Source organism: Eriocheir sinensis, chromosome 28, assembly GCF_024679095.1.
Source record: "Eriocheir sinensis breed Jianghai 21 chromosome 28, ASM2467909v1, whole genome shotgun sequence".
Taxonomy (NCBI): domain Eukaryota; kingdom Metazoa; phylum Arthropoda; class Malacostraca; order Decapoda; family Varunidae; genus Eriocheir; species Eriocheir sinensis.
The window spans coordinates 8,188,250-8,212,152 of NC_066536.1; the positions used below are offsets into that span (position 1 = coordinate 8,188,250).

Sequence of the window (23,903 nt, forward strand, 5' to 3'; positions counted from 1 at the left end):
ATGGAAAGAGTTGAGTGCAACGCATCTTAATACATGATTTTTCTTCTTTTTGGCCCTCAGAGGTGGTGAATGATTTGAAAAGAGTAAATGTATTGTAACAGAAAGGACAGGCAAGGACGTGAAGTTTAGTTAAAAAGCTCAAAATGAAACGAATGAATATACTCGTATACTGAGATTTAAGCCAGAAACTCTCTCTCTCTCTCTCTCTCTCTCTCTCTCTCTCTCTCTCTCTCTGCTCTGGAATCCTTTAATCTCATAGCACAGTACGGCTATAGTGAATGCCATAACCCCCTTTTTTTTCCGTTAGTTCCTTGATAAGGAAAATGAGACGAAAAAAACATACAGCGGGTGTCCAGTTTACTTTTAGAGCCATATATCTAGACACGTGCTTAGCCTTCCATGCCTTCCCCCTCCCCCTCTCCGTCCCCCAAACCGTTTCCTGAGCACTGGATGTGAATGGCGTAGTAAAGCAGAGGTTTAGAAAGTGCGCACCAGTGATTGAGAAACCTTATCACTGGTGAGGTAACCCATGAGCCATGTCAGCAGGTTTTGGAGTTAATGAGCGAGTCAGCTGACGTGCGTGCTTTAAAAGAGATAACAACTTGTATATATATGCCATCCAAGCACTTGTAACAACTAGGGAAGGCTGCATCGCCCTAGATACAAACATAAAGAGAGAGAGAGAAAAAAAATGTGTATAGATCGTGTGGAATCCCCAATATCCCAAATCGATGTTAAGCCATAAAGGTCCTCGAAGGGTGACTGAAGTAGATGCCGGCCGCCTGTTGGTGCCGATATTGCGTGGCGTTTTTCTTTCTATTTTCATTCTTTTACGTGGTTTTAGTAGCTATAAATGGGAACAGATGCTATGAATTAAATTTCTTAGACATATAAACGCTTCTATATCTTCCTTTACGCGTTCACAGGCTTGATATGAATGACCCGATGAGCAGTTAGAAAAAATAAGTAAAAGTTTCCTCCATTATCATTCAGAAGCAATGGACATCAGTAGGAAAATAATGATGTCACTCTCTATTAGGCAATGTTACGAAATGTTATTTTTTGTTCCGATGAGAATTTTCTGGCCAACAAGCAACTATAAAAATACACTATGATTATCCAGAGGTGATGGAAATGAGCGAGAAAACCATTATAGTAGTCTCTGATGGGTATAAAAAGACTTATTCACGTATTTTACCACAATTAATCCACAAAATAAGGTTGATCCGTGAATGCAGGCGAACGAACACGGTATTATTGGGTGTTCCGATTGGCCTTTCCAATAAAGGGAAATAACACCCATGCTCTCCACGCGTCCAGAACCCATCACAAGACCTCCATAATATTAAACCAGAAGCATATGACCCTAAATAAGCGGCCATAACTCCAATATCCGGCGTAAATCCTGGAAAATAAGGTGACCGAACGCGGAGGATGTTTGTTTACAAGCTACCTGCACGTCCTCCATCAGATGTGTTCCCTGATTTTCGTGTTTTTTTAGTGTTTTTACTCGACTGAGACCTTTCTGCCGCTCCCCACGTGGACGTATGTACTGCACGGGTATTCTGGTTCATTATGTAGCCTGTGAGTGCGTGGAGATTAATGTTAGCCTTAGATTCGATAATGCTGACTGGGGTCGTTTGCCGAGACCAGGGGACAGTAAGAATAGGTCTGGGGGTCTTAAATACGTCCCCTGGGGCTTGTTTGTTATACTGAAACTGTTTTATGAAGCTCTAATATGCCAGGAAGTGGTTACATGGGTTATGTTTTCCGTATACTAAGATTTTGTCCCCCCCCCCCTCCTTCCCCATGGCTCTTAGTATTTCCTGGAATCTTATGATCTACTCCTTATTTCTCCTGCTTATCTGCTTCACCTCTTCATTTCAAAGCATCCACTGTACAGGAGGGGGTGTAAATATATGGCCTGTAAATTTGTTATGGGTCAGACGTTACAAAAAAATGGTTCATAATTAGTTTTTGTAATAGCAGGGTTTGAGTTTTTCCCCGAGTTTCCAATGGTTGCTTGTATTTTTCTTTCTTCTGTTTTCTTATCACAGTGATTACAGTGGGGTTTTTTCTTGTTTTTTTATCATGGTGATCTATTTATGTTTCCTTTATCAGTTTTTTTTCAAGTTCGCTTTTCCTGAAATTTCCTGGTTTAATTTGCAAAACTGCATTGTTCTCCAGTTTTCTTTACCTTACCTTTTTTTTTAAGTTTGGGGCATATGCCATAACTGCGTGACCTCAGTGCTCATCTCCATTCCATTGGCGTATGAATGTATGGTGGGTAAAGTACCCATTACCCCGGGATGCAGGGAAAGTTTGACCTCTTTTCCCTGGTTTCCTCAGGTACTCTCATCAACCAGCCAGAAAGGGAGGATGAACAGCTGGGTTGTCTGTGCGATGACAGCCTAAGCTGGGATTCCATCCCAGTCCTGTAGATTCTTGAAAGGGTTTAAATCATAGGAAGAAGGACCTCAAACAAAGCAAAGGAGAGCTTCTCTCTTGCAGTAGTCATCCTATCTGTAGGATGCTCCATAATTTGTTTCATTTCACACAGTGAAATAAAAAATAAGATATTGAGAACATTATATTCCTGAAATATATGCAAGGATATTTCTTAAGGGTGTTTCCAGGGATGTGGAGTCAGAATAAAAAAATTCCAACTCCAACTCCAGGAGATTTTAAGAGTAGAACTCTGACAGTGACTTTGACTTCACCCCCTCTCCCCAAAAACTTCCCACAAATTGCTTGCTTCCCACAAAATCTAATTATTTCTCCCATGACTTTGGGGGAATTTACCATGACGTGGCAACACTGGCCTAGCACTGCACCTTAGTACTTTACACAAGAAAAGAGCGGGAGTAAGATATATTTTTACTGACTCCGATTCCAACCAAAAGTAGGCAACTTCTCAACTCCTGACTCATACTCAGACTCAGACTCCCCACCCCTGGGTCTTTTTAAGTAACTAATAGTATTATATCTTTTTTTTTTTTAAGGACAACCAAGAACAGATGAAATATGGCATCGAATGAACCAAATTTAAGGATACCGGCAATCCTTATGCCTTCATACCACAAGCTTATGAGTGAGTATGCTGATGCCAGGTTTATTATTTACTGTCTAATAACAACACTATCCTTCATGATTCAAGTGTCATTCTTTGAAATACTTTGATATTTTATGTACTATTGAATTTTATCTGGTCAGTAACTATATTAACTATGTAATATTCTTTGCATTTGAAGATGACCAGTTCAGAGGCATACTTTTGGACATATGTTGTATAGGTAAAGCAATTATGATATATAAGGGGTAGATAATAGGCATTAGGAGTGTAATAAACCTCATATTTAAGTTTGAATCCTACTGTAAGGGCACATAGTCTTTATCTTCCTCGTGCCATTCTCCACCTGTGGTTACAATCGTTAAAAGAATGACACATCAAAAATTACTGAAAATAGCTGATCTTACCTAGCAGTTTCTTCTTCATAGCAGTGTATGCCTGATTAATTGATATTAAAATGAGGAAGAGGAAAACTCTTAACTGTATCAGATCAGTTTTTGCTAAATATACTCTCAAATCCTCTTTATTTGATAGTAGTATAATCACCCAGGTTATTGACTTTATAATAACAAAAACAAGGGAAATATTGTAAGATAATAAAAAGGATTTAGAGAATGATTAAACTTGTATGACTTTCACATTAAGATACAACAGATACAGAGAGAAGCAAGACTGCAGAGAAATCAATGAGTGTGTGGTAAAATATTTAGAGAATGACTGAGCTCTTATTTCTTTCACACAATACCTAACAGGTACAGAAGAAGGCAAGGCTGCCGAGAAACGAGTGCGTGTGTACTGTGGCGTCTGCAAGGAAACTCGCTACTACTCCATTCATCGAGGAGTTACTCGCATTGGGAGTGTGGTGTTGGCCTGCGAGGCATGTCGCCACTACTACCAGAAATTCAAAAGACAACCATGCATTTTGCGGTGCAGGGACAAGGATAGTGGCAGGTGCGGTGCTTGCTGCTTGCCTTATCATTCCTGCTTTTTCAGTCTCAGCATTTCAGTCTTTATTGCTATTGGGTTGCTTTTATTTTCTGTATGTCATTTTCTTCAATGAGGAAGTACTGTTTTAATGTGATATTATACATGTATTTCATATGCCCATTAAGTTAGTGGTTAGAAAGGCTGACAAGCTCCATTCTACAGCTATCATTTCTGCCAATATTTCTGTGATTAAGTTAATTTTAGTGTTTTGAAGAAGAAATTTATCTCCTGCAGTTGTCCTGTACTCGGTGACAACTCAAAGAGCCGGTGTAAAGCCTGCTGGATTGCCCACCTGCTCCGGATCTGCCCCTTTCCTGAGGATTTATATGTTCATCTACAAGGACATCTTCCAAGTAAACTTAAGGTAATGAAAAGTAACACTAATGAAGCATAACATCCATTGATATAAACTTATGAATTTGCTGTTCTGAGAAATATTAAGACCAGAAATTCTTTTAGAGTTTGTGTAATGAATTATATACTGACTGCAGTTGGTTGACATAGCAGTAGAGGTTATATCTGTATATTTGTACCCAGGCCACCTTAAGCACACTGTCTATCTTTATATCAGGATAAAAGCTTCTCTAAAACACTGATCTAAGGTGATAGGAAAAATTGTTGTCAAAGTAAAGGTTGAGAAACATTCTTTATTTTGACAGTAGTTTCTTTTTATCTCTCATCTCAATGTTTAAGAGTAGCTGCAATCTCATATGATTAATAAGTGAAGGTAAGATTAGGTAAAGGTGGGCGCATGGGGTGCGTATAAATTGGCAAACATTTCTCATCATGTATACTTATCACTGTGGCTAGGCTAAAATGTCGCCAAAGCCTGTGTCACCTGAGGATGTGTCTGAAGATGACCGTGGGAAGCTGGGCTTGGAGGTGCTGCAGGATAAGGAGTGGGTGGACGCAACTGTTGTGGCCCCACCTGACCCTGACCCAGAGCCCGAACCAGAACCAGAACCAGAACCAGAACCCTGTGAGGAGGAAGACACTAAGATGTCTGAGCAGGAGTACACAGTAGTGAAGGAAGAACCCCTGCATGATGGCTTTGAGGTGAGCTGCTTCATTTTTACATTTCTGTTTCCTTGATGATGACAAGCTTCAGGATATATATATCTATGGAAAAAAATAATTGATAAGTTAAAATCTAACAATCTACCTATCCTGCTAAATGGCAGTATTTAAACCAGTTGAGTTTTCTGAGTGACGTGAATACTGCTGACAAAAGAAGTTAAAAACAGAGGAAAAGTTTCCTCACCAACACCCAGCTCACTATCTGCAATTCCTTACAACACCTTAGAAACTTAGGTTACCTCAAGAAGCCAGGGTAGAACTTGGTTACCACAGGCAATGTTTGTGGTAGCTTTAGAGGTGCAACTAATTTCTTGTGGTAGCCATAGAGTTGCAACTAGTTTTCCCAAAAATCCATTGCTTGAGCCTTGCACAGTGTAGCTGCCCTAAGAGAACTGGTTAACCTCATTGGTTATGATACTGCCATTGTGTAAATAATTGAAAATGTTGAGTAAAATTATGACTATTGGTACACAGTTCAGTATGGTGAATGGCACTATTATCATTCAACCATTTTACCCTTCAAATGAACATGAAACTCATATGTAAGTGTTAATTCATATGTTGCTTGATTAAACAAAGTAATTTGTTAGAGTGCCCCATTCTGATATTTATGTATCTCTATTGCAGCACAACTCTGACACTCTTGACAACTATACCTCAGACTGCCCTGAAGCCCAGGGCACCCCATGCCAGAATGACAGTGAAGTCAGTAATGTGGAACATGTTAGAGAGATAGAACGGGATGTAAGTAATTTTTTCATTGAGTTTGAAATCATTTAAATGTGAAGTAAATGTGTGGAAGATTCTGCAGGGAAGGGGTGGAGTAGGGTTACCTATGAGAGTCAAATAGATTGGAAGAGTACTGAACTATGTATCTGTGTCTTGTGTAGCTTTAGAAAACAAGAGGACATGGTTGGAAAAGTGTGAGGAAGTTTATGGAAATTATGCTAAAAGTGTAGTAATGTCTTGGTAGATATGAATAAACTTAACATGAAGTGTCAGTGTGCAGTATAGAATGTTTCACTGATGAATGGCAGTGGCCCTAGACCAAAATATTTTGCAGGTGCGAGGATGTTAATAAATTTCCATGTATATTGATAGCTCCATTGATAGATAGATATTTAGATAGACAGACAGAAATATGTAGGTAAAAGAATGACAGGAAGGTGGGTGGATTGGTAGACTGATGGATAAAAAGGTACTTAGGTAGGTAGGTAGGCTGATAGACTAGTGGATAGGTAGGTAAATAGATAGATGAACAGACTAGTCAATGTAGGCACTATAACTCTGTCAACCTTTCAGAACTTGAAATGGTGGATGGGGCAGGTGGAAGGCACACCCTACACTTACCCTGAGAGTGGCAGTAATGAGTCATACTACAGTGGGTAAGTGCTGATGGTAACTCTTATTGTCACTTAAATTCCAAAATGCATCAGTTTCTGTTATTTCATGCTGTCCATCTTTCAAGTCCAGCTTTGTCATATTAGAAAAAAGTTTATGAAGTCTGCGAGTATTTGTTGTACATTTTCTGTAGGGGTAACCTTTCATTTTAGAGACTTAATAAACTTAGTGTTTTTGGAGCCACATATATAAAAATTTATCAGTACTTGAATACCATACTCTTAATCTCCTGCCTGGTTATAATATAGTGTTGAGCTTATTTTGTTTGTTATTATTTTGACCTCGATTTAACAACATTAAAAAAGGGGGAAGGGGTGGTCCATTGAAAAAAAAAAAAAGTTTGCTTGAAAAATTTTTAAAGCCGGTGTCACACCGGACAAATCTACCCAGCCTCCCTTCTAGCTCGGAACAATTTTTTTTTTATGATCCAGGCGGCCAGGCGCATGTGTGCAAGCAGCCCCGGCCGTGCGCTGGGCTTGAGCAGCTGACGGGCGGCTGATGATGGTGCTGGTAATGATGGGTGTCAGCGGCGTGACCCCCACATCGGCGCCGCCCGGGCGGTGCTTTCGTTGGGGCCTGTGTGTGTGTGGCTGTGTTTATTGTGGGCCCGGGCTCCTCAATTTGCTAATTCTTGTTTTCCACATGTTGTGCGGGATTTTTTCTTTTCTTCCATCTCTTTTTCAAAAAGAAGAGATGGAAGAAAGGAAAGGGGTCCCATGCAACATGTGGAGGATGGGAATTGGCAAATTGAGAAGCCCAAACCCATAATAAACACAGTCACACACGTGTGGGCCCCGATGGGGATGCCGTTTGGGTGCCGCCGATGTGGGGGCCTCGCTGCCGACGCTCACCATCGCCATCACCATCATCAGCCGCCTGTCAGCTGTTCAGGGCCGGGGCTGTCTGCACGTGTGCACTTGGCCGCCCGGATGGGTGGCCAAGCGCAAGATGTCGATGGTTTTCAATTTTTCCCATAAAGGCGGACACACACTATACGATGCGTCCTGTCCGGTGACCAAAAAGTGGGCGGAGCTAGAGGCCATGAGGCAATGTGCATGGGTATAATTTGTGCGGCGCAGCCTCACGACACGGCCCAATGGCCTTCTGTTTAGGGTTTTGACATTTCTAAAGCCGGTGTCTGTTGAGATTTTATGGTCTGTTTAATCCGAAATCCGTTAAATTGAGGTCCGTTAAATCGAGGGTCGAGTGTATTTTAGTAAAAAGTTTATGGGTTACTGTCAATAAAATAATTAGTCAGTAGTTCTGTCCTGTATGTCACCTTTTTTGTGAATTAATTTAAAAAGTTTAATGATTATTCTAATGAATGATGTGAACAAAATTTCCTGAAACTGTTGCAGAGATGGCATAAACTCCAGCGATGGCCTTACCCCCCTGACACCCCTGCAGCCTGCAGGCTGCCTTACCACCCTCACACCCCTGCAGGTGCCTCAAGACCAACACAACCAGAATGGCTTCCATAACTCTAGTACAATTTTAGACAAGTGAGTAACCTTGTGAAAAGTTTAATATTATTATGTTGGGCAATCAGTGTAGCTTAAACTTGAAGGTGTCACAGCTGTCATGTCATATATATGCCTGGTTGTGTTCATATGAAGAGTAAAGGTCAGACAGCAATAAATCATGTTTAAAAAAATCCCTGTTTACTCATATAAGTATGTAGCAACTCAATTCATATAAATTGACAAGCAAAAGCCACAATAAGAGTAAAATTTATCAAGTTTGATTATGCCAGATGTCAATAAATTTCTAAGGTATTCACATTACAGAAGTAATTTGTTGAGTTTGTGTACTAAACAAAGGTTTACAATAATGTTTTGCTCTTTGATGAACAGTGTGAAGCAGGAAAAGACTGACTGGCATGATGGAGAAAGTCAAGAAGCTCAACTCTTCCAAAAGATCAGCATCAAAAGAGAATATTACCTTCAGCCTGAGCAAATGGATGGCATCAGGCTACACACTAGTCCTTATTTCAACTCAATGGGAATGGAAGATCAACTTGACATAAACTTACTCAACCAAAACCATGATGCAATGAATGGTAGCATCAGTTGGAATATAGAAAGTCCATCTGTAGACAGTAGTGTCAGCAGAACTTCCCTCCAGGAGAACAACGAGCCTGCCAAGCCCACAAAGCGAGTGCGAAAACCCAAAGTGAAGCTTGAAGATGAGGAGTAGGTGTCTTGTGGCTTGTTTTGAAGGGATGGGAAGGGAAGGGAGTGTTAAGTTGACTCCGCAGATTATTGTCAGAGGTGTTAAAGATTATTTGGGCAGACAATATTTTGTAATGGCTTTATTTATTTCTAAGACTGTTGGTATACTGAATGTTTTCAGGTTTAGTTTACTTATTCAGTTTAAATTTTTAGGTTTATCTCTGCAAAATCGCCATCTGAAAAAATCAAGAGATCTGCGCCGAATATTGACCCTGATGGAGTACCGTTACCATCCCCTTCAAAACAAAAGAAAAAGTTTGACAGGTTTAATGGAATTCCTGAGGAAGAAGTTGCCAAAAAGACCTTACCAGATCACTTGGGACCAAATATGGATATCCTTATTGTAAGTAAAGTCTGTTAAGTATTTTACTCTTCTTTTTGTAATACTTGTAAGTTAAGGGGATGTACATTTTGTTGCTGGGTGTATATGGAAGTGTGAACCATTTAATGGATAATATATTCTTTTCTGACTTATATTTTCCTTTTTCTACTTCTTTTGGCTATTCCTGTTAGGGGTTGCTAGAGTGGACCATCCATTTCTATCTCTTCCTGTTTTCTGTCATGCCAAGTGGCCCCCTTTGGCACATAGCCCAAGAGGGTTAAAGCCCCTCAAAACTTCATAATCATCATCATCATCTGTCATGCCAACAGCCTCCATGTTCCCTTTTACCACACCTGTAAACCTCCACCTTTCTAGTACATTTAACTTGTCATCATTCATATTTATGCGTATTTATTTTCAGATTGGCATCAACCCCGGACTCACTGCAGCCCACAAAGGTCATCATTATGCAGGACCCGGCAATCATTTTTGTGAGTCTGGCTTCTTAGAACATGTTTTCCATGATCACAATACCCTCAAGACATAAAAGTTTGATACAAATACAGGTGTGTGCCCCCCCCCCCACACACACACACACACTTTCAAATAATCAACTTTCTTTTGACAGGGAAGTGCATGTACTTGTCTGGCCTCATCCCCAAGCCCTTCACTGCCTTTGATGACTTCAGGCTGCTGGAGTATGGCATCGGCTTCACCAACATGGTCTCACGCACGACTCGGGGTTCCAGCGATCTCTCTAAGAAAGAGATCAAAGAAGGTTGTCTTGCATGCCCATCTGTCTCATCATATTTTGTTTTATGTTTTGCAGAATCCTAATTCCCTGTAGCTTCTAAATGCATATATGAATGAGATAATGAAATAGAAACAAGACAGAGTAGTTAGTGTAGAAATATCACTGATGAAAAAGGGAAAGATATGAAAGTGCCTGTGGTTAAGTTTGCAGATGATGGTTTTGTTGAGTGAGAGTGAGTGGAAACTGGAGGGGTTAGTAAATGAGTTTGAGGAGTGGAAACTGCAGGGGTTAGTACTCGTAAAAGAGTTGGATGATGTGTGTATGAAATATGATGAATGTAACTGAGTATGGTAATAGTCAGTGAAAGAAATTCAAAGACTGAATGGTGAATGAGGTTGGATATCCAGGAAATGGAGACTGCAAGTACATTCAAGTATTTGGGAAGTGTGATTATCTTAGCTGGTGGAAGAGATGGGTAGCTGAGAGACAAGATCCAACATGTGTAAAATGAAAATGTTTTAGACACAATGAATGCATTAACAAGAAAGAGAAGAGGAAGCAACAAAATATAGAAATTCCTATACGATACCCACTATGACATATTATGAAACATGCAATGCACAACAGACAAGTTAAAGATTAAGAGCACTAAATAAATTACTTACAGGTGCATATAAAGATGTATATCTACATAAGTGGTTTGGTGTGGGTATGTTGAGAGTAAAAGGAGGAAAATCATAAGGTGGTTAGGTTATATGAAAATAGTAAGGGTAGACTGACAAAGTGGATGGGAATGAGGTGAGAATTGAAGGGGGGAGAGGTTGGCCAAGTATGAAGTGGAAAAATGGGTGATGGTGATAATTTGGTTTATGTTCATCAAATATCAAGGGACATTGTGGGATGTAAGAGCTTAGCTCATGGCCACCCATAAGAGAGTAATGTGTCAGCAGAAGTATCCAAAAATGTGTTGATAGAAGAATACACAAAGATAAGAAAAAAATGACTTAGTGTTAAAAATGTGATATAAAAATGTAGAGAGGAAGTTGATGTTATTAGTATTTTAAGCTGGAGCAATTGAAGGTTTGTAGAATTATTTCTTGTACTGAGGTTATCCTTAATTTGATTTTGGTGCCTAAGTTACCAAATTTGATATGTTATAAATCTAGACAAAAATTTACCTCATTTCCAGGAGGGGAACAACTTCGATTGAAGCTGAAACGATACAAGCCTCTCATAGCTGTGTTTAATGGCAAAGGGATTTATGAAATATACTCAGGGAAGAAGGAATTTTGCTTTGGAAGACAACCTGAGAAGGTTGAAGGAACCAGAACAGTAAGTTCATACAGTATAGCTGTAATTTTTAGTGGAAAGACACACACACACACACACACACACACACACACACACACACACACACACACACGCACACACACACACGGCTGGCTGTCTCGAGAGAGACCTGCAGCAGACCAAGAGGTGAGTTACACACACACACACACACACACACACATTACGTTAAGAAGTTTAGCATTGATGCTTAGACCAAGTTTGAAGCAGAGGTGGTGCAAGAAAGGAACATACATGACTTTAAGATTACATTATATAAAAGTAAATATAGAGACAGGACAACTCAAGATTAATTCAAATGCTGTATACTACAACAAGGTAGATACACACACACACACACACACACACACACACACACACACACACACACACACACACACACACACACACACCATAGTGCAGTGGTTAGTATGCTCACCTTACAACTGAGAGGTCTTGGGTTAGATTCCTGGAGACAGATGGGCAGTCTCCTTTAATCCGTGCTCCCTGTCCACCCTGCAGCGAATGGGCACCGGATGTCAGTTGGGAGATTGTGTCCCACCGCCTGTGTGTGTGTGTGTGTGTGTGTGTGTGAGGTTTCAGCTGTACCCAGAGCCAAAACTTCTAAGCTCCAAGCTCAGTCAGTGATGGTACTGGATGGCAATCATGAGTTTATTGCATGATTAGGCCATTAGACATATGCACAACCTAAAAAGAGTGGCAACAAACTCTATGCCAAGTTTAAAACTACTGCATTACAATGAGAGGCTGTGGAAACTAGAGCTGGTTTCATTGCAAGAAAGAAAACAGGTGACAATCATGACTTACAAACTGGCAAACAGCCTGGAGCATGTTGACAGATGACTTTCTGGTAATAGATTATGGAAGAACAAGAGAACATGAACAAAGTTTAGAAAGGATATAAAGATGTTTAGCTTTCCCTGTTGAATTATTAAAGTAAAAGATACACAAGTTTATATATAAACAAGTAGAAATAATTAAAATAGACATTATAATTTCTTTTAGAACAAATTAACCTTTCTCGTCTAAGGTAGAATCACCATTATTGACAAAGTCTGCTGTATTTGCAGCACATATGGGTGATGCCATCATCCTCAGCCAGGTGTGCCCAGCTCCCAAGAGCCCTCGACAAGGTTCCATTCTACTCTGCGCTGCGCAAGTTTCGGGATTACTTGAAAGGTACCATTAGTGAATTAGATGAGGAGGAAGTTGTTTTCTCCAATGTAAAGTTGACCAATTTTAAGCCTCAAATAAAACTGGAACCAGAAGCAGAGGCTCCACCAGAATCTGAGTGTGTGTCTGCCAAGGTTGCCAAACATAAACACAAGAAAGTGGTAAGTGACAGGACAAAAGGACAGAAATCTCCACAAAAGAAAAAAAAGAATGCTCCAAAAACTTGAAATAGGAAATAAATTATAAGATATGTATGGTAATATCAATAATGTAAATATATAAAATATAGCATTGGAACAATTAATTTATTAACTAGTATAAGTATTTTGAAATGTCAGTCAGGAGGTATATTTAAACTACAATAATGGTAAATAAGTAGATTTTCTTTGAGAAACCTGATATCAGTATTGTTTTGATATTTATCTGATAATTTCATGTTAGTGGGGTGGTGGAAAACACAAGTGAAGTATGCCTTAACCTTTGTATGGTTTTACTTGAAAATTAGTGTGAGGTTTCTTGCCACAAGTTGTAATTCTACTATTGTAATTTTGGAGACCAATATTCTTAATGTGGATAACACTGTCTTGTTTTAACTTTCTTAACTCTTCATAGGGCTGGGATTCAACAGTGAGAGTGAAGTCACTTGAGTTAAATATCTCACAGCAAAATACCCAGAATTCTAGTCCAGTTTGGTTATGTTAGCTTAGGTTACATCTGTGCCCTTTGCACAGAAATAATATCTTGAATCAGAATCTTTAGTCCCATGCATTTTAAAGTTTTCTAGAAAAATAGTAATAATGATAATAATGAAAAGAATAATGATAACAAAAATGATAATAGTAATGATAATAATAATAATAAAACAACAATAATCATTATCATCATCACTATCATTATCATCGTCATCATTACACTATGTTTCCTGCAATGGTAGGAGAGCCAAATGGCCTTGTGACCATTGTGCCCAGGCAATGATTTATAAGGCTTAGATTCAGTTCTTAGCTTTATCTCACTGTATGAGGTCTGCCTAGAAAGTATTCAGCCATTTTGAATATTTTGAGAACCAGTCATGTGGCCTTGATATAATTTGGCACTCGGTCAGAGGGGACCTTACTGCACATGCATGAAATCAGTTCCCTGTGTTACCACAATGGTGAGGAAGGATGTGTACTGTGTGAAGGTCACATTCGCAGACACTTTCAACTGAAATTTTTGCTTTGGGCAATGTCAGAAGTTGTTTTTTTCACCATTTTCTGTGAGGTCCTAGACTCAAGAGCTTTTGAATATAAAGTTGTGCAAGGAGAAATGCTTGTGCCTGCATGCATGCACACTCGTACACATAAAAGGATGGAATTGCAGGAATATACATACTCCAGTCTCCACAATTATTTTTATTTTTATTATCTTTGTTATGATTATTATTACTATTATTATTATTATTATTATTATTATTATTATTATTATTTATGTGGCAACATTCACACCTCTGGCTGTATATACCAAAGTACCAGTGAGATTCACAAATATTCTCCCAGGAATGCCTCCATCACTCACAGCTGTAAGGAGCACTACAAGTTATTTACTAACACGTAAGAAACTTTCAGGTGTTTTGGGTATATCTGTTGCAGTCCACAGTAATAACAAACCAGTATCTTTTGAAATGAACATGAATTACATTTTTATGCATAATTGCAGAGCTATATATGGCAATAAATTAAATTAAATGCGGATCTTTTATATATAATCATTTATAGTAGATATATACTAGAGCATGTAACTAAGTCAGGAGTACAATGACTGTTGAGGAAATAGGTCAGCAGCCATCATGCTGTGCCCACTTGATTCAAAACAAACAACTTAACACAGTTCACTCTTGCCCAATTTCCAGACACAAGAACATTTAATGTTATGATAAAACTACTATCATCTTCCTGAGGAAATTTTTCATTGCATTAGTATAAAATTGTAGCAGCAATGGGAACAGATATGTGAAGATGAGGATTAAGGAAAATATTGCTCATATTACTTTTGATTATATTAAATCTTCAAGCACAGTCCCTGAATATGGACAGTTGTCTGATCTTGGTACAAATTTCATCCCAATTTGATAATATCTGTTGCCTGGGAACACAAATTGTACTGCAAATGTAGGGACAATTGCCACCATCGTTGACGTTGGTTGGTTCTACCTGTACTTCTTGTGAGAACTTTTAATTAGGTACCTTGTGACAACCTTTACCACCCCATATTAGCACGTGGAAGATAAAAGAACTCACAAGGCTTGCGAGGTTTAGTAAATAGCTTGAATGCTTTCTTGCAAAATTGGAGACACTCACAAGCACTTGTGAGCTTTGATAAGGCCCCTGATTCTTTCCTCTGAACTTGTGAAAACCTTAGTTGAGACAAAAAGCTGGTAAACATTGAACTGTGTGGTGGTTTCTTAGTGTGCAAGACATTCCAGTAGAAAGGTCTGCTTAAAGATTTTGTTTATATTTTCCACAAACAAACATAATGTGAGAATGATAAGCAAAGTATTGTTTCAGATTAATCAGTCTTGCTCCTGCATGAGCCTTTACAATCTAAGTTGGAGTGTAGCAAGGATGAATACACTTCTGACATAATACATGTAGTTGATTAGATATGGGCAATGACTACCAAAATTAAGCAGTGGAGATCTTTTTGAAGGATAAACCTGGATCCATACAAATTTATACTAGACGGTAACTTTTCCACACTATCTCTGCTTCTCTAAATGTATATCTTTAATTGATCACCAGTATTTGATTTTTGCTCAGACATGAAAACTGAAGGAGTTGGGGATGGTGGGAGTGGATATAAATGTGCACAGAAACCTTGTCATATTCATCTGTTAAGTTGCTTCTTAAGTTTCCTTTGTTTGCTTTATATTTGTTTTATTACAATGCAAAGGATAGGAACACTGAGGAGTACCTCTGTGTATGTACCACAGCATGATTCTGTTGAATAGATGCATCCTGTGCTGGCATAGGCAGAAGTTTATTTACATATGTTCCTCTAAGGCTCATTTGAGCACTGTGTGCTTCATTTGACCAAAGTTCTAGTTGTTATAAGTGGGTAACCTGCACCATGTTTCATCTTATTTAAAAAGTAACTGTGATCTGAAAGAGGTAGCTATTACTTATCTGAAAATAATTTGTTCCAGCTAATCAAATTCTACATTACTATTGAGAGGCATCTTTTTCTATGGGACTCAATTGTGTGCAGTATGTTTGTCCCCTGTGAGTATTAGTTTCACGGGTGGTGGAAGGGAAAAGGTTCTGCGGCAGGAATTACCTTCCTTATCATGAAATGACTAAATTACATGAAGTACATGCCATGTCAAACCTCTGAATAGATGTGTAAATGATCTGGCAATGCCAGTATTTGAATGCCAACTTAAATCAGAATACCATATTGGCTATGTAAAATAGAAGAAACTTATTTTTTTCTAGTTTCATACACAGAAAAAGACATTCATGCATAATGTCATTCATCCATTATTACTTCATCACACACATAAATACTAATATATTTCCAGTTATTATCAGACATCTAGGGTTTCTCTAAGTCCTCAGGAAACAGGATCATGTTGCTTTATAGTCACTGTACATGTACTTATCCTGCTGTTTCTTTCCATATTTTATAATTATTTTTCCTATTATTGCTTCAGAGCTCTCCACCTCATTCTACATTTATTATGGTACCACCTGGAGGGGCAGTGTTTTCATTCACTTTTCAATTATCATGCAGCAAAGTTTTGAAAAATGAGTCTGAACAAAATGGGAGATATGACTGGGAGAAAGTTATTTACATGGGAACATTCCTTACATTAACCCAACAAATATGTATACCTCTTAACTGGAATGTTCATGAGGTTAAAATTAAATGATCTTCATAATTCTGATTTGTGTAATGCAAGTTATGACAATGAAAAGATTACATGAATCCAAGAGCATTGAAGTTTCTTTTGATATATACATTTTTTTTTTAAATTTCAAAGTATATATTTATCATCACTTAATTTATTAAAATCAATCCCATCTTAACAAGAAGATAAGGCATTATTTAGAAACTAAAGGCAGCTTTACACAGGGCAATTTTTTCTCATGACAAGTGCCAGCAAGTGCTAGCTGAGTGTTTTCATTAAGTTTGTTGCTGATATCTTTACACAGGAAAAATAGACCTGGGAATAGTCTTAGGGCCGCTTTCATAGTCGTCTGGTACGCAACGTAACCAAAGGCCCTACCATCCTGGTAGCAGTCATTACCATCACCTCGATCCGCTTTCACAGTCGCTGTTTTCGTGCTATCGGTGACTACCAGTGTGGTGATGATCATGACAAGATGAAGGCGCGTGATTCAGCAGTGTTGGTATGCCGGAGTGGCGGGAAATGTCAACATTACATCAGCTGAGCAGAGGATTGTGAAGGATAAACATGAAAAATAAATGTACAAAGAGTAAACGTGAAGAATATACATAAAAAAAATAACTGTGAAGAATAGATATGATGAAAAAATGTGGAGTGTCTTGCTGTAATAAACCGCTCAAATCTGCTGATAGCCTAGTCTTTCCGTGGGATGATAGGTGAAAAAAAATTTCATAATGGTGACAAGTATTAAAGTTCTATTATTTAGCAGATGTCAGCAAGACATACTCTTCACTTATATACCTGTATTCATTACATTTGTTCATTATTCACACTTATTTAGCAGACTTCACATTTTTACATAACAGGGCTGATTTCATTATATGTATGCCCTATGCATACATATGAGGCTATCTAGAATAATACAAAAGTTTGACCAAGAAGGCATAACAGGTGAATAATGGTGACAAGTATTAAAGTCCTCCCTTCTCCTTTATTGTGTATTTTGCAACAATAAACAATCAATCAATCGATCAAATTGAAATTCTCAGCAGGGCGTTTAGTGGTCAGCAGGTGAAGTGGTTCATCTCATTCAAAGTCTTCTAATTTTTTTCTCATATTATCATTGAAGCCCTGCAATGTGTTGCTGATTGTGTAATATTTTTTTACATTCATTTAAAGAAATAACAACCACTTGAGAGCAAGAATTTGTACTATTAACTAATTAATGTCATTGGTAAGCTCCATTGGGGAGCGGGGGGCTTCGTGGTGCAGTGGTTAGCACACTTGGCTCACAACCGAGAGAGCCTGGGTTCGATTCCCGGACGGAGTGGAAAAATTTGGGCGGCTTTTCCGATACCCTACGCCCCTGTCCATCCAGCAGTGAATGGGTACCAGGTATTAATCGGGGGTTGTGTCCCGTCTCCCGGGATCTGTTCCCTTCTCCTATAATTCCTTCCCTTTCTGTCTCTCTGGCATATGACCACAGATATTGCGCCGACTAAACGAAACTTTCCAACTTTCCATTAGGGAGCCCCCGCGGCTGCAAGAGCACTCTGGTACTAATGCAAACAAACAGCGCTGCAAAAGGCGACTGTGAAAGCGGATTTCTTTTTGGTAGCCGCTCATTGGTAACGATCAAAACAAATAAAAGTGACTGTGAAGGCAGCCCTTAGTCCCAATCTTGGTATAATAACAAAACAAACAAGTAATGTAGCCCTACAAATTTGCCATTTCCACTAATTAAACGCATGGCAGCATATTAGTAACCTATCCTCACTAATTTAGATACTGAGCCACAGTAGTAATTGGGAAAAAATAGTCCCTAATGTTACTAGTGACTTCAGTCAAGAAGACACACTAAACTCATTCATGTATTCTACTCCTGGGCCTTTTTTTAACAGAATGAGATGTATTTAAAGTGTTTGGTGAGGCCCAAGGCTGGCTGTTCCTGCATACACAGTATTTGTAAATATATCCATGATAACCCCTGTGCCTAACTCATTTAATGTTAGTACTGTGTGGCCTTTGTCTTCTCTCTGAAGTTATAGTTTGAGCCACGAAGATGTCAAAGAAGGGAATCACCGAGTTGAGGCTGTGTGCAGTTTTAGGCATGCAATTTTTCCCTATTTCTAATATGCTCACACTGATAAATCCTTTATATGCTCCTCCTGCAACATCTAACCAACTATCTTCAACTCATTGGAAGAGTTTAACATTATAATACTTATTTGGTCGGTGATTATATGCAAGGACATGACTCTCAGGTGGAACGATGTTTTGGCACAGTAGTAAAGTGAGGACCATTATGCTGGTTTTGTTGGATGGGCCGGCAATTCTGTTGTTTTTACCCGGAACTTGATTCGGCAATGCTTGCCTGCTGCTAAAATTGCCACAAATTGTCCGTGTAAAGCTGCCTCAAGACAACACCAAAAGTGTAAATATTTTCATTGCGGAAAAGGTATTCACTGCATGGCATTCTGCATTAGACATGTTGCTGGTATTTTCACAAACTGGAAATAAGAAACCGTTGGTATTTGAAGCCAAACAATCTACTGAATAATTATACTCTAGTGTGATCAGGATCGGAGTAAAAGTATGAATGTGAAAAATTTCTTGGAAATCCCTCAAAGTTAGTACTTTTTATATATTCAAGTCACATTCAAAACTAGTAAAGTATTGGATATATGAACTAAATGAAGAATGATCTGGGTTCATTTGATGTAATGAATGATGTTAAGATAAGCTGGTTGGTCTCGGCCCTATTCCTAGTGCATTTTAGTTCAGTTTTTCTATATGCTTTTGAGGAAAGTATCAGGATTTTCTTGGTAAGCTTATAATTTATTAATATGAATACAGAAATACTGTTGTGTCAGTATTTAGCTTACACCACAGACATGGGTGTCCTTATTATGAAATAAACTTGTCATGGAAGAAATGTATTCAGGCTCGTGATATGTCAGTCACTAGTGTGTAACATTAGGCCCCTTCATCATTCATATGTATAGAAAAGTAGGTAGTGTAGGTGTGTATTATGCTTAGATTTGAGAAATTTTGTTTCAAGGACTAATTTAGTCTCACAAAAGTGATACTCAAATTTTATACCAACTTTTCTATGTTTAGATTTTTTGTATTGATGGTAATTTATGGGTGTGCATGCTAGCATGTTGGGGAAAGGGATCTTGTGTACTGTTTGGTGGAGTAGCACTCGTCTACTGTACGTTCCTGTGTTTCCTCCTTGTATAAAGAACAATTTAGACTTAGACAATAACAAAAATCAAGGTCACACTCAGGGATGACAGGTCAAGTGCTGATCCAAATGCCCAAATTACCTTTCTCATGTCTGGCTGTAATCTTTATCATATTCAAATTTTGAAGAAAATGTCATTGATGCTAAAGGTTTTCAACAATAATACTTTTCATTAGTAGTTGAGCCAGACCATGTTAAAGATTGATGTGACATTCCCAGAAGATTCATAGTTTCCAAAGGTGACAGCATTTAGACATTTGCATGACTGAAGTTCAGATTTAAAAAGTGTTAAGTGGTTCCCTTGAAGGTTGTTTTCAAAGTGCCCATCATTTTCATGTTAGAATTGTTTTACAATTTCTGCATTGCAGGGAACATAAAATTCAATAGTTTATCATTATGTTCTAAAGTAGACACATAATCTGTCTTTTCTCAATTTATTTAATGTGATTGAAATAAATAAAGCTCATAACAATAATAATAATAATAATATCCTTATATGAATATTTTGCAGATAAAACAATGCTATTGCTTCAAAACTAATGAAAGTAGTGTGGCTCAAATAACCAAAGACCACTTCAATAGACTCCTTGGCACGGGATCAGCAACATACCAGCCCACTGAAAGGGCAAAGCTTGATCCTACCCTTTTTATATTTGTACTATTGAAGTTTTGGTAAATGTGAATCTTCTGGTATTTCTGGTAGGCTTACCACCTTGCTTTTGTGATAATGGATTTATTTTCAGAGCAAGGTTATCATAAGTAAAACATCTTTCTGAAGCACTGTGGCCATTGCTGGTAAACCAGTGTGATCTTTCTTTCCACTGTGTGGAAGTGTACTCCACTACTTTTACTAGTCCATTGAATTTTATTCCACCTGCACCTGTTTTCTGGTCTTTCAGATCACAGGGCAGTGTTGCCCCTTAGTTATATTTTCCAATTACAGCATAGGGATTTTTCTTGTATATAACAACAGAAATTTAATTTTATTATATCATGGAAAATTGTTTAGTGCTACCAAAACAATTTTTTATTAATTGAATAAAATTCACATAAAGTATAGATGCATATGAAAGAATATTTCAGTTAAGTACTCTTATGAAGCATTCTCAGACCAAAGTATTTTTCCATGATATGTTTACTAGAGGAGAGATAAATTCCATAAGCAACTTGCCATAGAGGGTTGACATGGTAGTGCATGATGATGGTGAGCTCAGTCCCTGTGTAGGTGTAGCATGTTTTGCTTTCCTCGTGTCTGACCATTGGAAGGTATTTATGGATATGACAAAAGAGCCTCCCCAGTCCATATAGTTGACTGAAAGGTAAAAATTCATACTACAAAAAAAGGAGGTGAATTGACTTATGTGAAATGCATTCCCAGTTATCCATATATTTGTCCATGTTATTACAGAATGTTTTGCAATCAAGGTGAAAAGTTAACATTAGTTCATGTAATACCAATGTGAATATGAGAAAATAACAGTCTTTACTCAAGCAACAAAAGAAGCTTGGTGAATAGAATCAGTTGGATTTTTTTGTCTGATACATCTATGTCAAAAGTATAGTTTAGTAAGAATAGAGTTGCACTTCATTGACATTTACAGTTTTTGGATGAATTTAATCTAGTCTTGTACTTAAATGGAAAATATTTTTATATTTTATTATAGCAAACTTTTGAAAACATTATATTCCAGTGAATTCTCAACTCATAAAAACTAATGATATATAATTTTTTTCAGTAATCTGTTATTATTTCCATGCTAATTAATTTACTGTATGCAGAACCACTGTGTAACTGCCACAGTGATGACCGTGACATAAAGCTACATAATGATGACAAATTTCTGGGAAAAGATCAGTATAAAAGTGCATAACTGTGACATTTTATATGTGTAAAAAATACAACATTCTACCTAGTGGGCTAAATTTTATTTACTAACTTTTGTTCAATTCATCACAACATTGGGGTACTATGGAATTTTATCATTTAAAAGCATCCAGAGGCAGTGATTACTCCTTATCCTTGGGAAGTTTTTATAATATACTGTACATTCATACTCATACTTTAACCCTTGCAACACCGTTATTTTCTTGCAGACATTAATTTCTGTATCATCAGTAAGTCTTGTGGCTACCACTTCGTGTCCTTACTTTTAGAAATGATCAAACTTAGATTTTCATCTTATTGAATCAGCAGTCCCTTGGGAACTGAGAAGGGAATCTCCTGTTTTGAAAAGAAGGAACAGAAGAACTATTGGGAGAGCAAGCATGTGCAAGGTGTATAAAACTGAGCTCTCATACTTTTCTTTGCCAAGTGCTGTGCTTGTGCTGCTGAACAACCAGGTAACATGTTCCTGGAAGTATTAACTCCAATGTGCAAGTTCTTCATGTGGATAGTTATTGAAAGGATGAGGGTGATGACTGTCATTAGTATGAGAGGTATGTGTAATATTAGAAGATTACCATATTGAACATATGAAACTGTAAAAAATGCATTGTGATGTAAGTCGAGGGAGCATGTTGGTATAATGTGGGAGATGAATGGCACTGTGTGAATGAAGCAATGAAACATCAAAAATCAGAGTTGACAAGTAACAAATAAATTTTTAAAGCAATGCCTACAGATGCAACCATCAGGGAAGAAGGCACATTTAATTGTAGCAAAATAGCCATGATGCATGTACAGAGACACAGTTAGTAAGCTTCAAGGAGGGTTGCATAGTTCAGAGGAGAGCATGTGTGAACAATGTGTGCTTATTTCTCTAATGATCCTGTTTGTCTCTTAGCTCATCTCAAAACTACTAATCCTTTTTTAATGAATATTGTGGTCATAGTGATGAAAGGATAATGGCATTTTATGAACATGCACCTGAAATTCTTTTATAAAGAATTGAGATAAGGAAACTTTTGGTTAACAGTAGAAAGAAGTATACATGGAACTTCTATACTTCAGTACTACATTCAAATAGTCATTAACATGTAAAACTTCTGCATAATATGGACAGGAATTTAGTGTGAAATGTACATCATGCTGCATCCCTTTATTTTTATTATGGAAGTTGGTGGAATCAATAGATTGTGTTTTTTTTTAATTAAGTTTATGAAATTAAGTTGGTGCAGTTTTCCCTGCATATTTTCAATTGGTTTATTTTGTAAAGTTGACTCTAGAGAGCTTTCTATGAACACAGGCCTCACATCTGAAAGGATTGTAGAACTTTCAACAAGGTAAAGGCAGATATAATAACTAAGTATTACATTAACTTATTAACTACAAGCAAATGATAGAAACTATTCCAAAGTAAATTTTGAGCTTTTTGTGATAAACATAAGATTTGTCATGATAAAAACATGCAGTTTGACTACCAAATTTGAAATCAATCAGTTGTAGTCACAGCAAAGAATATAAAAAAAATGATCCTTGATTTGACAATATTTTGTGTAATAAAATTTGGATTCCCTTTGTAGAGAGCAAAGTGCCACACACTTTGCTTATTTATTTATTTATTATTATTAATTTTATTATTATAATTATTATTATTATTATTATTATTATTATTATTATTATTATTATTATTATTATTATTATTATTTTTATTACTGTTATCATTAATCAGTAATGATCTCGTACCAAAAATCTTTATACATGTCAGACAAAAAAGCCGTTATATCTAACATCTTAGTCATAGGTAATCAAAGCAAGAATCACAACAGAATGATTTGAGTAAGCTGGCTTTGACTTTACCCATAATTGGCTAATGGAAGTATTGCAGTGGAAAAGAGTGTCAGATTCCATGTGTTAGTACCACCAGTCTCATGAGACGAATGTGATTTGTACTTATTTATTTATTTATTAACTTTATGTATTAAGTATCACGATATACCAAATTCAGTAGCATAGAACAAACATGAGTTAGTTGTAAATGTACATATAGGTGACATTTGTCATAACATACATGTGACAAATGCCCTTTTGGATGTATGGTATAGAATAAACTTAATCACCTTCGTTTCAGTAGGTGTGTTTACCATTACATACATATGAATCAGTCCTAAAAGTGTTTAGTGTTTTACTTACAACATTAAGTTAAATATATGAAGAGAGAGAGCAGTAAATTGCATTGGAGAGAATTATGAAAAGAAGTAGGTATAGGGGTAAAGAATTCTGGTTATAAGACACAGCGTCATCCTCCCAACACTGTCACATGGATCAGAGACATGGACATTGAATGTAGCACAGCAATCATGAATGCATTCAGTGGAAATGACCTACATAAGAGGTGCATGTGGTGTGTCAGGATGGGACGGAGAAAGTAATGAAAGTACTATGTATAAGAGGTTTGATATATGGGTATGACAGAAAAGGGAGTGGATTGTGGAGTGGTTGAATGGTTGAAGCATGGTGCTCTGACAT

At 37.5% G+C, this 23,903-nt stretch overlaps 1 protein-coding gene and 1 long non-coding RNA gene across 4 annotated transcripts; one reads left to right on the forward strand and one right to left on the reverse strand.

Moving 5' to 3' along the window:
• Positions 1-1,255: 1,255 nt before the first annotated feature.
• Positions 1,256-23,501, forward strand: LOC127004469 (uncharacterized). Of its 3 annotated transcripts, XM_050872213.1 has the most exons (15): positions 1,437-1,545; positions 2,350-2,525; positions 3,003-3,091; positions 3,823-4,021; positions 4,292-4,421; positions 4,868-5,113; positions 5,762-5,878; positions 6,437-6,519; positions 7,894-8,037; positions 8,389-8,727; positions 8,920-9,109; positions 9,510-9,579; positions 9,717-9,866; positions 11,032-11,174; positions 12,260-23,501. In XM_050872213.1, the coding sequence occupies exons 3-15, from the start codon at positions 3,025-3,027 to the stop codon at positions 12,587-12,589; spliced, it is 2,208 nt and encodes a 735-aa protein (XP_050728170.1). In that variant the 5' UTR covers positions 1,437-1,545; positions 2,350-2,525; positions 3,003-3,024; the 3' UTR covers positions 12,590-23,501. The 3 variants fall into 3 exon arrangements, with proteins under 3 accessions (XP_050728169.1, XP_050728168.1, XP_050728170.1); XM_050872212.1 differs by lacking the exons at positions 1,437-1,545; positions 2,350-2,525 and adding an exon at positions 1,256-1,417; XM_050872211.1 differs by lacking the exon at positions 2,350-2,525 and having other exon boundaries at positions 1,410-1,545.
• On the reverse strand, positions 9,717-12,242 carry LOC127004472 (uncharacterized). Its single transcript, XR_007757841.1, has 2 exons — positions 11,608-12,242; positions 9,717-9,845 (listed from the first exon to the last, which is right to left on the reverse strand). It is a non-coding gene; the product is annotated as an uncharacterized LOC127004472 (long non-coding RNA).
• Positions 23,502-23,903: the final 402 nt, after the last annotated feature.